Source organism: Leptodactylus fuscus, chromosome 1 (assembly GCF_031893055.1).
Source record: "Leptodactylus fuscus isolate aLepFus1 chromosome 1, aLepFus1.hap2, whole genome shotgun sequence".
Lineage (NCBI taxonomy): Eukaryota > Metazoa > Chordata > Amphibia > Anura > Leptodactylidae > Leptodactylus > Leptodactylus fuscus.
The window spans coordinates 93,309,607-93,324,823 of record NC_134265.1 but is presented as its reverse complement, the minus strand read 5'-3'; the positions used below and the strand labels follow the sequence as shown (position 1 = coordinate 93,324,823).

The 15,217-nt window shown below is 39.9% G+C and overlaps 1 protein-coding gene across 1 annotated transcript in view; it reads right to left on the bottom strand.

Annotated features, from left to right (window-relative positions):
- The window catches only part of TMEM120B (transmembrane protein 120B), a 46,709-nt gene that overhangs the window by 9,583 nt on the left and 21,909 nt on the right, over positions 1-15,217 (bottom strand). Inside the window, exons 2-6 of the mRNA XM_075273788.1 lie at positions 10,876-10,994; positions 6,336-6,452; positions 4,111-4,170; positions 2,244-2,339; positions 95-184 (exon numbers count right to left, since the gene is read on the bottom strand). Coding sequence (XP_075129889.1) covers positions 95-184; positions 2,244-2,339; positions 4,111-4,170; positions 6,336-6,452; positions 10,876-10,994 — 482 coding nt within the window. The remainder of the gene's footprint in view (positions 1-94; positions 185-2,243; positions 2,340-4,110; positions 4,171-6,335; positions 6,453-10,875; positions 10,995-15,217) is intronic.

Genomic DNA, 15,217 nt, shown 5'->3' with positions numbered 1-15,217 from the left:
TTTGTGAATATTCTGGAGATTTCAACAAATGACTGGCAGGAGATTGACGGTAACTGGATAAACAGCTGTTTATAGCTGCTGGCAATAGACTCACCTTGATCCATTGCTTATGAGGATACTTTCTCGTATAGTCAATGTGCAGTAGTACCAAACCAGTAAGAAGTTAAACACTTCATCAGTCACTCTAGGAGGCAACCATGACAGCAATATGAATATTTAAGGTTACATCTGAAAAAGCTACTACAATATTACACTATATAATTTCCCAACTCCAAAATTCACATTGGTAAGGTCTTTCAGTGCAAGTTATGACAATGACATAATGATGACATCTGTCCCTTATACCGTTACAACTTTTTGTTTAAGACTCCATGCACAGGTTTGGAAGCTTTATCAAGTGGGTTAGCCGTGCCTTCATAGAGTAGCATGCTGGCCTATTATATTCTAATGGCCCCATACACATGACATGTTCTGTAAATGGGACCATAAGCAAAACTCAGGACAGGTCCGTATTTCAGCCCAAGCTCAGTAATGTAATTTATGACTCCACATGGACGTGGATATCATCTAGGTGCCATGTGAGCGGTTTTCTCATGGACCACGCTGCCCACCTTAATGATGTCTTAGTCTATACGGCCTAGCATTCACATATCAGTTCATTTTAGGCACATTTGAGTGCACTAGAGTCATGTTATGAACTTTCCCTGCAATGGTGTTTGTCATGTTGGTTTGGAGGCAATGGGGATAGAAGCCAAAGTACGGTAGAATAAAGCAAGGGCATTAGCAGAATCCTGAGCTGTGAAGTATAAGAAAGGAAACTAACTTAAAATGGCTGTATACCACCTACCAAAATGGTTCTCATATCACAAGAAAGCTGACAAGAAGTACTAGATGTAAATGAATTACAAATATCACTAGTTAAAAAACACACTTTTCTAGGTGGTATAAAACCAAAGAAACAGACATTTGAAGTGAACAACCCCCACTTTCAGCTCTGCATATTTACAATACAACTATGTCCAGGCTTTCCTTAGTAACAGGTCAGTTAGGGCAAGTTCACACAGGGTTTTTTGGACCGGACTTAGACACGGAATCCACCTCAAAAAACCAACTCCCATTGACTTCAATGAGAGCTGTTCCCTTCCTTTTTCCGCGAGCGGGAAGAAACCAGGAGCAGGAAAAAAGAAGCGAGCTGCCCTTTCTTGCCGCTGAATGAGCTGCTGGCGTCCACGGCGCGACAAACCCTCCCAACTAGGTTCATTCATTTGGGTCAAATCAGGAGCGGAATGCAGCGATTGTCGAAATGCCACGACAGTCGCGGCTAGCCGTGGGAGGCGGTTTTTAGACCAGATTCTAAGGCGGATTCCCGTATTAAAATCCGATCCAAAAAACCCCATGTGAACATACCCTTAGAGGGATGCTAGGGAGAATGTTACAGTCTTTTTTCTATTAGAAAGGAAATTAGCTTTACATTCTAGCCATTACAAATTCAATGTGGACTATTCTGCCAAGGGGGTTTGAAGTTAGTTGTAAATAGGATGGAGACAGTAGGGGTTACATGGATCGCAAGATAATGAATTCTGTCTGCCTTCAAGCTGAATGCAAAATTCAGCTGGAGAAGTTTCACCATATGGTGGGGGACAGTGATACTGAGAACCTCAGATTCATCATGATTGATAATAAGGCCAGAGATATGAAATGTTATCTAGGTTGTAATAAAGATTAGGAAAGGAATTCCAGGGTAAGGACATTCTAAGTATGATGTCATCTGCAAATAGAGCACACCTATGGATCTGGTGATCACCTTGATGTCTGGGTTCATCCTGATCAGGTGGGCCAATACAAACAAAATAGGGGAAGAGGGGGCAGCCTGACAGGTAACACAACTTATAGGGAAGGTAGGGTATTCAAAAACCTCTGATGTTTATGTCTCCACTAGGAGTGGAATAAATACTTTTACGTAGTCACAAACTTCAGTGCAAACTATGCATTTTTCCACTTTGATGTATTCTCTTACAGGAAAGCACAGCATATTATAAAGACATATGCCACAATACACCTATGCAGAACTAGACATTGGAGGCTTCCAGTAAGAGAAACGACTGATCTAGTCAACAGAAAATTAATCTTAGGCATCAGAATTTTTCACTGAACAGAATAAATCCCTCAAGATAAGGCTGACATCTTGGAACCTTAGAAGAATTCTCAAGTAAATATTCACATGATGAAAAGAGATTTCTCACCTGTAGTGAAGCACAAACCTACAAGCTATGGCTCCAAGTAACAAAATAATTGTTAAGTAAAGCTTGAATTTTTCATATTCATCCTTGTAAGCAAACCTGAAAGCAAAAAAGATAAGACTCAAACAGTGGTATTGCAGTATTGTAACCTCATAGGATTTGAAATAACCCATAAGGACAAGCTCTGCTGCAGAAGGGTAGTATTACATGGTATGATACTGAGCAATAGTGAGCAGTGACGGATATGCAGGTCTATCAAAGGAAGAGAGGGAGAGTTATACCCGCTTAACCATCAGCCAAAGCTCCAACACTGTATTCAACCTTATGTGCTTGCAGGACACAGAGTTATAACTGCGACCCGCCTCCCAGAATACTAGGACAGGACCTGAGAGGGGGGGATTGTCCTACTGAAGCCAGGTCAGCTGAAGGGACCCCACTACCATAGCACCCAGTGCAGATGCAATAGTACCCTAATACTCCTTTTCAGGTTGCATTACTTTGCAGCATATTCCCAGATTACATGCGGAGATGTGCTGAGATTAGTGATTTTTTTTTTCACCACATAAGAGATGCGACCAGCTGACAAATGAGCATCTGCTTCTTTATCTGCTGATTTCTACCCTAAGTACACAAGGCAACAAACCGGGAACAAGCTCTAAACTTTAACGATGGCTCAAAACAAAATTCTACCTTTTGTAAAGTTGTATTTTAAAATGCAATATTTTATTTAGAAGACTATCCCATATTTTTTGCAGACTCTTAGGACTTTCATTATTATTTGATACCGGAGCAGATTTATCAATCTTTGCTTCAAGGTCCTTTGTCCAAATGCGAATATTTACCCCAAATAATAATTCTCTAATTATCCACTGCATAACGATGTCAAACGTGCACATAATGCACAAACACTCTCCCTTAGCCCTAGACACAAAAAGAAGTTTGTTTGTTTATTTATTTTAAAGATAAAAGGTCCAAAAATATATAGGGAAGGGTAGAACAAACTAAAACTGGTGATTGGGGTAATCATTTCATGTTTGAGGTAATGTACAATCTGGGGCAATACCCAACACCCATGCACAAGGCATTCCTGTCACATGTCCAAAATCGGACAGATTTTTCAGATTTTCTTTTACATTTTACTAGATAGATAAATATTTTATTTAAAGGCACAAGTAAGTAGGAAATACATAATCAATGTGTTACCTGCTGTCCCATATACAGATGACCGATAACAGTAACCTAATGGTACCAGCCTGAAGCCACTATTGGCGTCATAGGGTTTGCTACCAATCACCCAAATGCAAAAGCACCGGCTTCTGCATTCAGGAACACATTTCTCAGAGTAAGCAATGTGTGCAAGTGCTAGATTGAGCAGTAAGTGGGCCGGATCTGGCTGAGGACATTATGTGCAGGAGTGCACAGACCCATCAAAAATAGCATGTAAACTAATGGCTTCTGGACCATGACAATATACAGTGGCGGCCAAAAAAACTGCACCACCAGTGGATTTTGTCAAATGTATGTGATGCGTATAAATTAAGTCCCTGCAGATGATATGTATACCTCCTACTACGAAATCGACTGAAAAATGTCACGTAACATGTACAAAATTGCCAAATACTCGTCATCCAGGAAAGAAGAGGATAGAAATGGAAAAAGATCATGATACCATTTTCGCTACAATCATTACATTTTGTGAAATGGTGCGGTTTTTTTGTCCGCCACTGTAGCAGGTGAATTAATGAGGAGTGGGTGGGAAGCTGATCAATGGTATAAATGGTATAAAGCTGTTTAACTGTATGAAGGGTATAAAGTTGTTCAGTGGTATAAATAGATACATGTACTTGGGGTATTCTGCATTAATACTTACTTTGCTTGATTACTAAGAAGTGTGACGTTCACATTTCCAAGGACAAGGTTTAGATACAGACTAAAAGAGAAGTCAGAATTAGCCAGTTAGACGTCACCTTTACAGACAAAGTATTTCCACCATGATCTAGCCAGTGTAATTTATCAGATATCAAAGGAAACAAAGGAACATGAAGTCTTTGCCTGCCATGAGCATCATGCCTTGTTACACACGGCAGGCATAGATTACAACTTCTGACGTAAGGACAACCAAAGAAGCACTGATTTTATTCAAACTTGTTATAAAAGGAAGTGGCAGGAAAGCGCCATTCACCAATCACCTGAATATACGTCTTTACTGCAACTCAATGCTACATGTTACTGAAAGTAAGAAACTGTTCACAAGTAGGGCAACAGCCAATATGAGTCTCGTGCACTTCTCACATAGAACATGAAATATTGAGCTTGAATAAAGAAGTAGTTTAAGAGGAATGGCGAGGCCTGCTTTCCTTCTTTTATGACTAAGTATATACTACCCAACCTCATGTAAAGCTTGGTTCCTGGCCATACTACAAATAAAAAACAAACAAATAGCAAGTAGTGCTAATGGCCTTTGTTTTCTGCTAATTTACTAAGAGGTGTGTATTTTATGCCAATCTTAGGTGAATTCAGACTAATGTGCAAAAAGCCAGAAAGGGGTAATATCAAGTTTCTACCTATCCATTGCATAGCGAATAACTGAAATTGGTGGCGCTGGGACCTTCACCATGTTGTCGTAGCGTAAAGCCGCAGCCTTTCAAGCTAATACTCTATTCAGCTCTATGGGACTACTGAAGAGAAGTCAAGTACAGGACTCAACCATATCTGGCAGTGCCATACATATGAACAGAGTGGCACCATGCATGGGCAGCTCCATTCACTTCCTTGTAGCCACAGTCTTGCTGCTGCTGCTAACTTGATAAAACCAGAATACCCCTTTAATAAACCTGTCCACACTAGGTTTCCCCTTAATTGATTTAGCTGCCATAAACACTTATCTGTAAAGGTCACCTTCACAGTAAGACACTGTCCTTGGCAGACACACAGCCAGCAGTAAGAATAATGAGCAGGCTAACACTGTGCACACTGTTTGTCTTCACTACATGTGTATGACACATTTCAAGAAGTTATCAATTTATACTATTATGGGACTATTATAGTCCCTCATAGTGAGAAGGTTTCAGTTCGCTATATAAAGCTGCTGTACATATCTACCATTGTTTAATCATTTAAACAAATGATAAGGGTATGTCCCTTATTTCACTTTTTGCAATGCTTGTTGCAAATCTGCAGCAAAATTTTGACATTGATTGACATGATATGTCAGGGGCATAGCCAAGAGTCAGATGCATCTAGACATTGGTATTTGAGAAGAGGATGGGGGTGAAGTTATATTTGAAGATACACTTACAAAACATGTCTGACATGGAAGTTAAGTGAAACAATACTGTAATGAACTCTTCCCATACTAGGCACTCTCCCAGCTTATCTGAACTTGACAATGACCTTTGACACATGTCAGATTCACACAGTGCATTATCTTCACTCAAGCTTAATAAAAATTTATAGAAAGTGTGCATGAAAAGCTAGGTCAGAGCAGTTTATATTTTCTCAATTATGTAAATGAGTGAAAACTGCAAGTGTATACGATCTGGATATTCACCATCCCTGGTGCTTGCGGACACCCTAGACATGCCCACTCAACCAGTCACTGGTCATAGTGGTGACCCATCTATGACAGGATGAGCAGGCATTTCTTATCTGTTGAGACGGGGCCAGATATTAGAGAACAGCAGTAACCTGGTAAGTGTCAGAATGGGACAGAAGGAGGATCTGTAGAGGGGAATGTTTGTTTTCCAAAAAAAAAAAGTTTGAAAAAAATGCAAAAAAAAAATAAATCAGACAAACTACCACTTTGATGCAATTAATCTGTTGTCAATACAAGAAAACAAAAGCATGAAAGTGAAGTCAGTTCTCAACACTGTATTAGGGAATAGCTGACAACACAATTCATAATAAAATTCCTTCATATAATATTTAATGTGAATTCCCTTCTAATAACTATGCAATAAACATTTAATAGTGTCGAAGCTCCAAACAAATCCCAAGTGATCAGGGAAATTAACAGTGAAATCCAGCCCATCACACTTTTATGGCAAATGAAGATAAATGCAATGACTCTCCAAAATTATTAAATGCAAAACCTACCCATTTTTCTTTGGCAAATAGGCCTCCATGTCAAAAAACACATTGTGTCTCTCTTTAATAGTGCCATCTATTTGTTGGATGAGGTCGGTCTCTCCGAGGCTTGCTGACTGTTTATGTCTTCATGGAAAAATAAAAAAATAAAAACCAAGTTAAAATGAACATTGAAGAAACACGTAACACTGCAGTATAAAGAAGCTAAATATGCTATTTATTATTGCAATATTCAGAATAATAAAAGAAATTCATTACTTCCATCAAAAAAAGATGGACACTCCCTGGAGATTCAGAACATAGTAAAGGTGATACAGAGGAGATGAATACAATGTGGTCTGGCAAAGTCCTATCCCCCATCTCCCTATTTTTTTTTTTTCCCCCTTCCTTGAAGTAGTCTCATTGGATTGTGATTGCTGTACCTGCTTTCTAGAACCTCTATTTTGCCATCTTTATCTTTCCACTCTTGAACATTGATGTGTAATGGCAGAGTATGTAGCGGGTGTGATGTGCACATATGGCAGTTCATGACTCTATATATTGCGTTTCAATGTCCTGTTTGTATCAATAATGTTGTTGAGGTACTCTTTGGCGACCATTATTAGGGGGCGTTCACCCTTGCGCCCGTGTCCGCCTGCCGGGTCTCTGTCCTATTCCATAGAGAAACTGGATAGGGGACGGCTTCCCGGTCAAAAAAAAATAAATGGTTTCACCGCGGAGAGGCTGTATGTGGACTCCGGCAGTTTGCTTGTAAAACCCATTCAAATGAATGGGTTTTAAAACTAACCACTGGGAAGCCGTCCCCCAATGCACTCTCTCTGGGGACTAAGATGGAGACCTGGCGGGCGGACACAGGCACAAGTGTGACTGCTACCTAACTTTGTATATTTTTTCCTTTTTTGTTTGCATTAATGTACAGGTTCAGTAAAATGTTTGTCAAAAATAAATAAATGACAGATAGAAAACTAAAGAATCAGTACTCACCTCCCAGTTCTGTTTACATGCGGACAGAAAGTGACCGCTGCAATGGACAAGTGCTATCATCAATATGTAAGGTACCAAAAAAGCCTTTTAAGCCAGATGCACAATCACAAAGAAATGGACGCTCAAGAGAGAAGACAGAAGTGGTTTATGACCACTACTTCATAGTTACATACACAATGCAAAATGAGCTGCGTGTGTGTACAACAAGGGCATCATCTATGACAAGAGGAACTACAGAATCTATGTAACTTAACACAGTATAGCATTAACAAATGACATTGTAACATGGCTGGTTCCCCTGTAACTGAGGCTGAAGCTTGTGGTCAAAAAGTTCTGTTAGCTCTCCTGACATGTCCATGTTAGTAAATACTTGTATATTACAACTAACTGTGCTGTTCCTTTGTTACTCTCCCTCCCAGAAAATACTGACAACAATGTTTTACCAGTAGGGAATGAGTCCCTACACACAGTGCCATACTATGTAGGGGCACACTCCTTGTAAATGGGGATGGTAACAACCAGTTGCCAATGAGAAGTGCAGATAGGTAGAACAACAGAAGAATGGCACAAAACAGGATTGTAAGAATAGATACTCCAGAATTCTCATCTTATGGGTAATACAAGTATTTGCTAGAACAGGTATGTCCCTTTATCTCTCTAGGCGTTTTATACACTAGTCTTAACAAAGGTTCCGACAGGCGCAAGACACTTCTACTTTATCAAGAGGCTTTGACCTAAATCAGGTGCATGCCACTGCGCTGGCATGGAAATCTACACCAGTCAGGAACTGGCCTACATTTCCTATTCAACTCATGCCGTAAAACTTGTGTGAATTATAATAAATATGTCTGGCCGAGGCATCTCTGCCCCATGCACCACCCCACATTAGTCAAAAATGGTGAGCGAAGTACAAAATGGGGAGTGTGGCAGACAAAGGGCCTTGCACCAAGTATGGGCCACAATACTGGTTTAGAGGGGTTGATAAATATCCCCCCCATAGTTCATTTTAAAGAGGAAGTCTGTTAGGATGCTGACAGGTTCACCAGGAGAGCGATTACTGTACATGCAGTGTTTCTTCATTCTCATTATATCCACTCCTAACTTTGGATAAAGAACTGCACCCCTGATTCTAACCCATGCAGTCTATCGTGCAGTTTTTTTCAGCTAAAGCTAGAAGTGTATTCTGCATGAAGGAGAAGTAGAAGACCTTTTATAATTTCAGTACATTTTGAAATCACTTATAGCCTTGGCCTTAAGAAAATAAACAGGAAAAAAAACTGCATGTGTTATACAGCTTAAAGTAGTTTGTCCTGGTGACATCATCCCATGATCCCTTTACTCTTAGTCAGCATGACTATATTAATACGATGTGCCCAAAATACCCATTCTCCTAAAGAGACAATTATTCCTTCCATCAACCCTCACACAGAAGCAGCTGCGGCTTCTTCTTTATGTGAACTAAAACTGTATCAGAGCATGCATGTACTTGTGGACCTCAGGAGAATTCAGTCTACAAGTAACAACATGACAAACACAGAGACACACTGAGCTTTGCCCACACAGTATTACACAGCAATATACACTGAACTCCATTAATTACAATGCAAGCTAATTGTCTGACTTCTACATAAACAGAACACGGATATCGCAATCCAATCATAAACGGTTAAAGTGACCTCTAGTTATAAAAGCTTTTCTTTAACGAACAGTACATGTGAATATAGCAAACTACATAATATATCCCATTAAAGAAACGTGTTTGCTTCTCCACTTATCAGCCCAAGATAGAAGTCTACGGACATAGAAGGAGGAGGCTGAAGGAAGAGACACTCAAATGGCTCTTGCTGTTAAGCTCTTTTGACAGTACTATATGTTTCTAAGTAAGACACTCTGAAGTACTGGGGCACACCATCAGTGCCCTAGGAATTGCACATCGTTGGTAGTGCTAGAATAAGTATAGGAAGGTCATTGCGCCCAGCAATAGTGTATCTAGCTCCTGATGAGTCTGTTAGTTTGCTGGCGAAATGCGTTGAGCTTAAAGAATTAGGTCATAGCGCTCACAGAACGTCGGGGTGTGAAAATTGTAATCCTGATAAGACCTGGGGTGCTACTTTACATAGGGGGTTAATTCACTGTTGCCCATTGTCCCGCTGGGTATACATTCACAATTTGGAGTTTGGCGTACAAACATAGGCTACACTTATAAAGTGTAGGGAGGCTGTATACGGGCTGTCCTATCTGATATGCTTGTTATATGATACCCATGCGGGACTTGTGGGGTTAAATCGGGAGTATAGGCTGCTGTGAGACTGACTACATATATCCTAGGGACGCCTCACTTATGCTGCTTTATACCGCTGTAGCAGGGCCGTTTGCTTAATATGGCCGTACTTAGCACTGATTTTATTGAAGAGTTGTAATGCTCTTTCTATTTTCACCCATAAAATATGTTACAGGACAAATACAGGGCTCGCAATAGGTATCAGTATTGAGCCAGAATAATATTAGTATCACTCACTAGTGGTTTTTAGGCTGGGTGATTAAATCTTGGGGCATATATGTAACGGAATTGCTCATACATTCAACCTTTATTAGTTTTGTGAAGGAGTGATCTTCGATGTCTTTACTGAGAGGGTGGGGGTTAAGCCTGATCCTGTTCAGTATACGCAACAGACACGGTGTCATAGGTTCTATGGGTGGGGACGTTTTTAGCCTATTGGGCAAGTAATAAAAGTTATATTTTAATTATTATCAGTCTTGATGTCAATCAGCCAGTCTGTGTATCCTAAGTAAGACTCTACTGCTGAACCGAAAAAGACAATAAATCAGTCGGCAACCGTCTCTTTCCACCTCTCCATAGACTTCTGAATGTGTAAGAAGAAAGAGCATCCTAATAAGTGGAGAAGGAAACAGATTTCATGAATAAGATACATCACAAAGTTTCTTATATTCACATGTACTATTCATTTATGAAAAGTTGTTTATAGATGGCGGTACACCTCAGTGATACACACTAGGGGAAGCCTTATTAGAACTGAAATGAAAAGTTATTTCTTTCTTTTTTCAGTCCTCTTGATACTGATTGGTTAATATAGGTGACGACGCCATTTTTCATCAGATCAATCCCGCCAATTGTACAAAAATAATCATATCTATAAAATATTTGTCTGTCAACTTCCAATACTTTTTAATAATTGATTATCAATTGACGATTAGGTTTAGGCCAAAAATAATGGTTACAAATTTCACCACAATGTGGTCCTTCCACAAATCTGGCAGTTTTCTACAGTTTATGTTGGAGTGGTATCACCACACGCAGATGTTGTTTTCAGTACTCTTCTTCAGGCTGGTGGACACTACATGTAGACTTACTCTAACAAGTATTTGAGGGTTTCCACCATAGCAATGAGTCACATTGAACAGAATGGTTGCTTAGTCTCAGTTCATCATAAAATTAGATCACAATGGACCTTCATTTATTAGTAAATGATTAAATATTAATGCACTATTCATTGTAACTGTTAAAGTTTTCCATAAAAAGTAAGACAATAGTATAATATCTTACACTTTCAGGCTGCTTTTCAAGTCTGCCAGGCGCCGCTTATGTTTGTTTATGTAGCCAGTGCACACACTTTGAAGGGTGTTCAGTTCTTCCAACTTCTGTTTGTATACTTTGTGCGTTTCCTAATGAAGAAGCACATACAATAAATTGAAGGTTTTGTGAATTTAAAGATGCTCAAACACATTAGACAGATGTAGGTAGATGATTTAGATGGTTTAACAAACTTCTAAATTAACAATTTTGCCATACACAGTCCATATGGGCAGATACAATTGTTGCAACTGGCCATACATTGTTCATTAGACTGTGTTCATGAACGAAAGAACGTTCCTAAGTTTACCTGCTCCCTATTCCTTCTGTTTCATTCCTTTCCTGCCCCCTCCCTTCTTTTCCCACTCCTTATTGTCTTCGCTCGTACTTTCACTATATTACATGCTATGGCTCGCTCTAGTGGTCACAGGGTATGGAGATATACTGCTACCTCCTATGGACCGGGCTCCCTCTAATGGCGACGGCAGCCAGTGGTATGTTACTAAATTTCATGGCATAGGCACCCTCTAGTTATGATGGTGGGATATTACTATATATTATGGAATACTAGCTGGTACCCGCGACTTCGTCTGCGGTGATTGTAGAAGTGGGTATATACAGGTGTGGGTAAGGTTTTTGTACTGTGTATAAGGGATGGGATATGAAATGTAAGTAACTTTGTATCTTGTTGTTTCTGTAATTCAGAGAATCCGTGAGACTTTTGTGTTGCAGTTACTTTGTATTTGAGCTGCTATACGGTGTTGTGAGAAACTTTACATAGTGTCTTTGGGACAGAAGTATTTGAAGTTAACCCTTTCCCGCCGATGGCATTTTTTGATTTTGGTTTTTTCGTTTTTGACTCCCCTCCTTCTAAACCCCATAACTTTTTTATTTCTCCGCTCCCAGAGTCATATGAGGTCTTAATTTTTTTGGGACAAATTTTTCTTCATGATGCCACCATTGTTTATTCTATATAATGTACTGGGAAGCAGGGAAAAAATTCTGAATGGGGTGGATTTGAAGAAAAAATGCATTTCTGCGACTTTCTTACGGGCTTTGGTTTTACGGCGTTGACTGTGCAACCAAAATGACATGTCCCCTGTATTCTGTGTTTCGTTACGATGCTGGGGATACCAAAGTTATATGGTTTTATTTACATTTTGACCCATTAAAAAAATCCCAAACTATGTTAAAATTTTTTTTTTAAAAAAGTCGCCATATTCTGACAGCTGTAACTTTTTTATACGTGCGTGTACGGGGATGCATAGGGTGTCTTTTTTTGCGGGACCGGGTGTACTTTGTAGTTCTACCATTTTCGGGAAATGTTATTGCTTTGATCACTTTTTATTCAAATTTTTATCAGAATCAAAACAGTGAAAAAACGGCGGTTTGGCACTTTTGACCATTTTTCCCGCTACGGCGTTTACCGAACAGGAAAAATATTTGTATAGCTTTGTAGAGCGGGCGATTTGGGGGTCGGCAAACATGGCTGCTCCGGAGGGTTATAGAGCGCCTCCTGAAGTATGGTTAAGGTGAGGGGCAAAGTGGTAAAGTATATGTATATGTGAGTGTGTGGGGTTAGAGGCGAGGCTGGAGAGGGCAATATGAATTTTGTGGCTTGCTATGGTCCAAAGTGTGTGAGATTGCAGAGATGGTGGTGTGAGTTTGGGTTTTGTGGGGTTCCTGGCACAAACGTATGTGCGCTATTGTGACGAAAAGTAGCCTATTGCGCAATCGGGTGTATTAACTATGCTTGTGGAAAATTTCAGCCAAATCGGTCGAGCGGGTTTTGCGTGATTGAGGAACAAACATCCGAACATCCAAACTCACAAACCCACAAACTTTCACATTTATAATATTAATAGGATAATCCCTTTATTGGTGACTGCAGCCGACAGTATGTCACTGTATAAAAACCCTGCATGCAGGGTTCTTCTGTCCGCTTGAGAAGTCGGACATCTTCACTTGCGGACAGGGAAGGACGGGCACGGAGTGCAAAAGAACGCACCCGATGCCCATTGAGATGAACGACAGGTGTTACGGACACAGCTAGTGTCCGCTCCTAATGTCCGTGACAGATTTTGAGCGGACACTACATGTCGGACACCGACGGTAGTGTGAACGCCCCCTAACAAATTTATATAGGTTTTGATTTTATTTTAACACCTCAAAAAAAAAAATATTGTACTCTTTGAAAAAATAAATGTATAACAAAATATATATATATATATATATATATATATATATATATATATATATATATATATATATATTTCTTCGAATCGCCATATTCTTCCACCGGAAGTACCAGATGTACTTTTTATTTATACCATTCTGGACAATGCCTGATAGTTTTTTTTAGCCTTTGCTTATTTACTTGTATCTGTGTTCTAGGGAAAGGGAGAGATTTGAATTTTTAGTTCTTTTAATGACATACCGTATATACTCGAGTATAAGCCGACCCGAATATAAGCCGACCCCCCTAATTTTACCACAAAAAACTGGGAAAACTTATTGACTCGAGTATAAGCCGAGGGGGGGGGGGGGGGGGGGAAATGCAGCAGCTACTGGAAAATTTCAAAAATTAAAATGGTCGGAGTTTTTGGGTGCAGTAGATGCTGGGGGAGGGGGTGTTTTGGTTGTCTGTCTGCCCCTTCCCTGAGCTTGTGGACTGGGTTTTTTCTTCCCCCACTTGGAATTCAGTCTGGCTGAATATAGGGTATCTGCAATGCTCCTATTAACCCCTTCCCAACGGAACAGGAGCACTGCAGATACCCTATATTCAGTAGACCGGGCACTGTCAGACACAGGGATACCTAATGTATGTGTTTCACAGTCATTTTCTACTTTTATATGTATTCTAGGGAAAGGAGGGATTAAGAAAAAGAACTTTTTTTCTTTTTTTTTTTTGCATTATTTTATGGGAGATTCTATACATTGATATTGTGGCTGGTCATAAACCACCCTCACCCTCCTAAAAAAAAAAAAAAAAAAAAAAAAATTATATATATATATATATATATATATATATATATATATATATATATTTTTTTTTTTTTGCTGACTCGAGTATAAGCCTAGGGGGGCTTTTTCAGCACAAAAACTGGGCTGAAAAATTCGACTTATACTCCAGTATATACGGTACATTATATAGCAAAATCTCTAGTTTTCAATGAACTGTCACCCGGACCTCACTCAAAGGAGTGGCAAATCTATTCAAAGTTGTGGCGCCATGCACAGAAAATGTTGCTCAAAGTACAAAGTATTTTCATTTAAGGGCTCGTTCACATCTGCGTTGCCCTCTCCGTACTTGAGGTTTCTGTTTCCTGCCTAAAACAGAGGCAGGAGACGGAAACCTGCAGGAGACTCTCTCACCCATTCATTTGAATGGGTGAGAAAGCTGTTTGGCCGTGAGCGGCGGTGAGCGTTTTATGCTCTCCACCGCGAAACCGGGTTTTATAATCAGGACACAGAGTCGGACATGCAGTACTCTGTGTCCGGACAAAAAAAATCCGGTTTCACGGCGGAGAGCCTAAAACGCTCACCGCCGCTCACGGCAGGACCCAGTCTATGGTTTCCGTCTTCTGGCATGCAGAAGACGGAAACCATAGAACGGAGACCCTGAACGCAGGTGTGAACCTAGCGTAACAGAGCCATATTTGGAAACTGCAGAATCGCCTGTAGACCCTTTAATTTGGCCATATAAATGAGAAAACTGTGATCCAAACCTGTCATTGTATTTAATTAACTTATTAATTGGTGAGGGGGGCGCTGGACAATCATCAAATGATTTTAGGGGTGCCCCAATTTTCACTCAATGGCAGATGTCACGGTTAAAAAGGTTATTATCATTCAACATGCCTAATCCTTTTGCTTTCAGGAGAGAAAACACAAGTGCTTATGTATGGTGGGGTCAGGGGTATAGCTGGCCATACACAGTAATGATGTTTGAGCCTGCAAATTTTATCTGGTAGTCGGTAGGCCAAACTGGACTTGTACACGAAAGGCTGATAGCCATGATCAATAAGAAGCAGTAAACCTCCTCCAATTCATAAAAAGCTGTGCATCTATACAATTCGATAGTTTATAACTAAAAAAAAAAAAGTCAGAGGGACGTGCAAGCCATCAAGGTAGTTGTAGGAACACCGAACAGGAATCTACCCATGTAAACAAATGCAGAAAATGTCAGGAGCTTCCAGAGAAACCAAGACATCTCTCAAAAAACTGCTAAAGGTATTAACCTATTAATAACACTAACAGACATTTTTTAGAATTTTTTTTTTTGGCCTGGAAAACCCCTTTAAGAGCACATGCA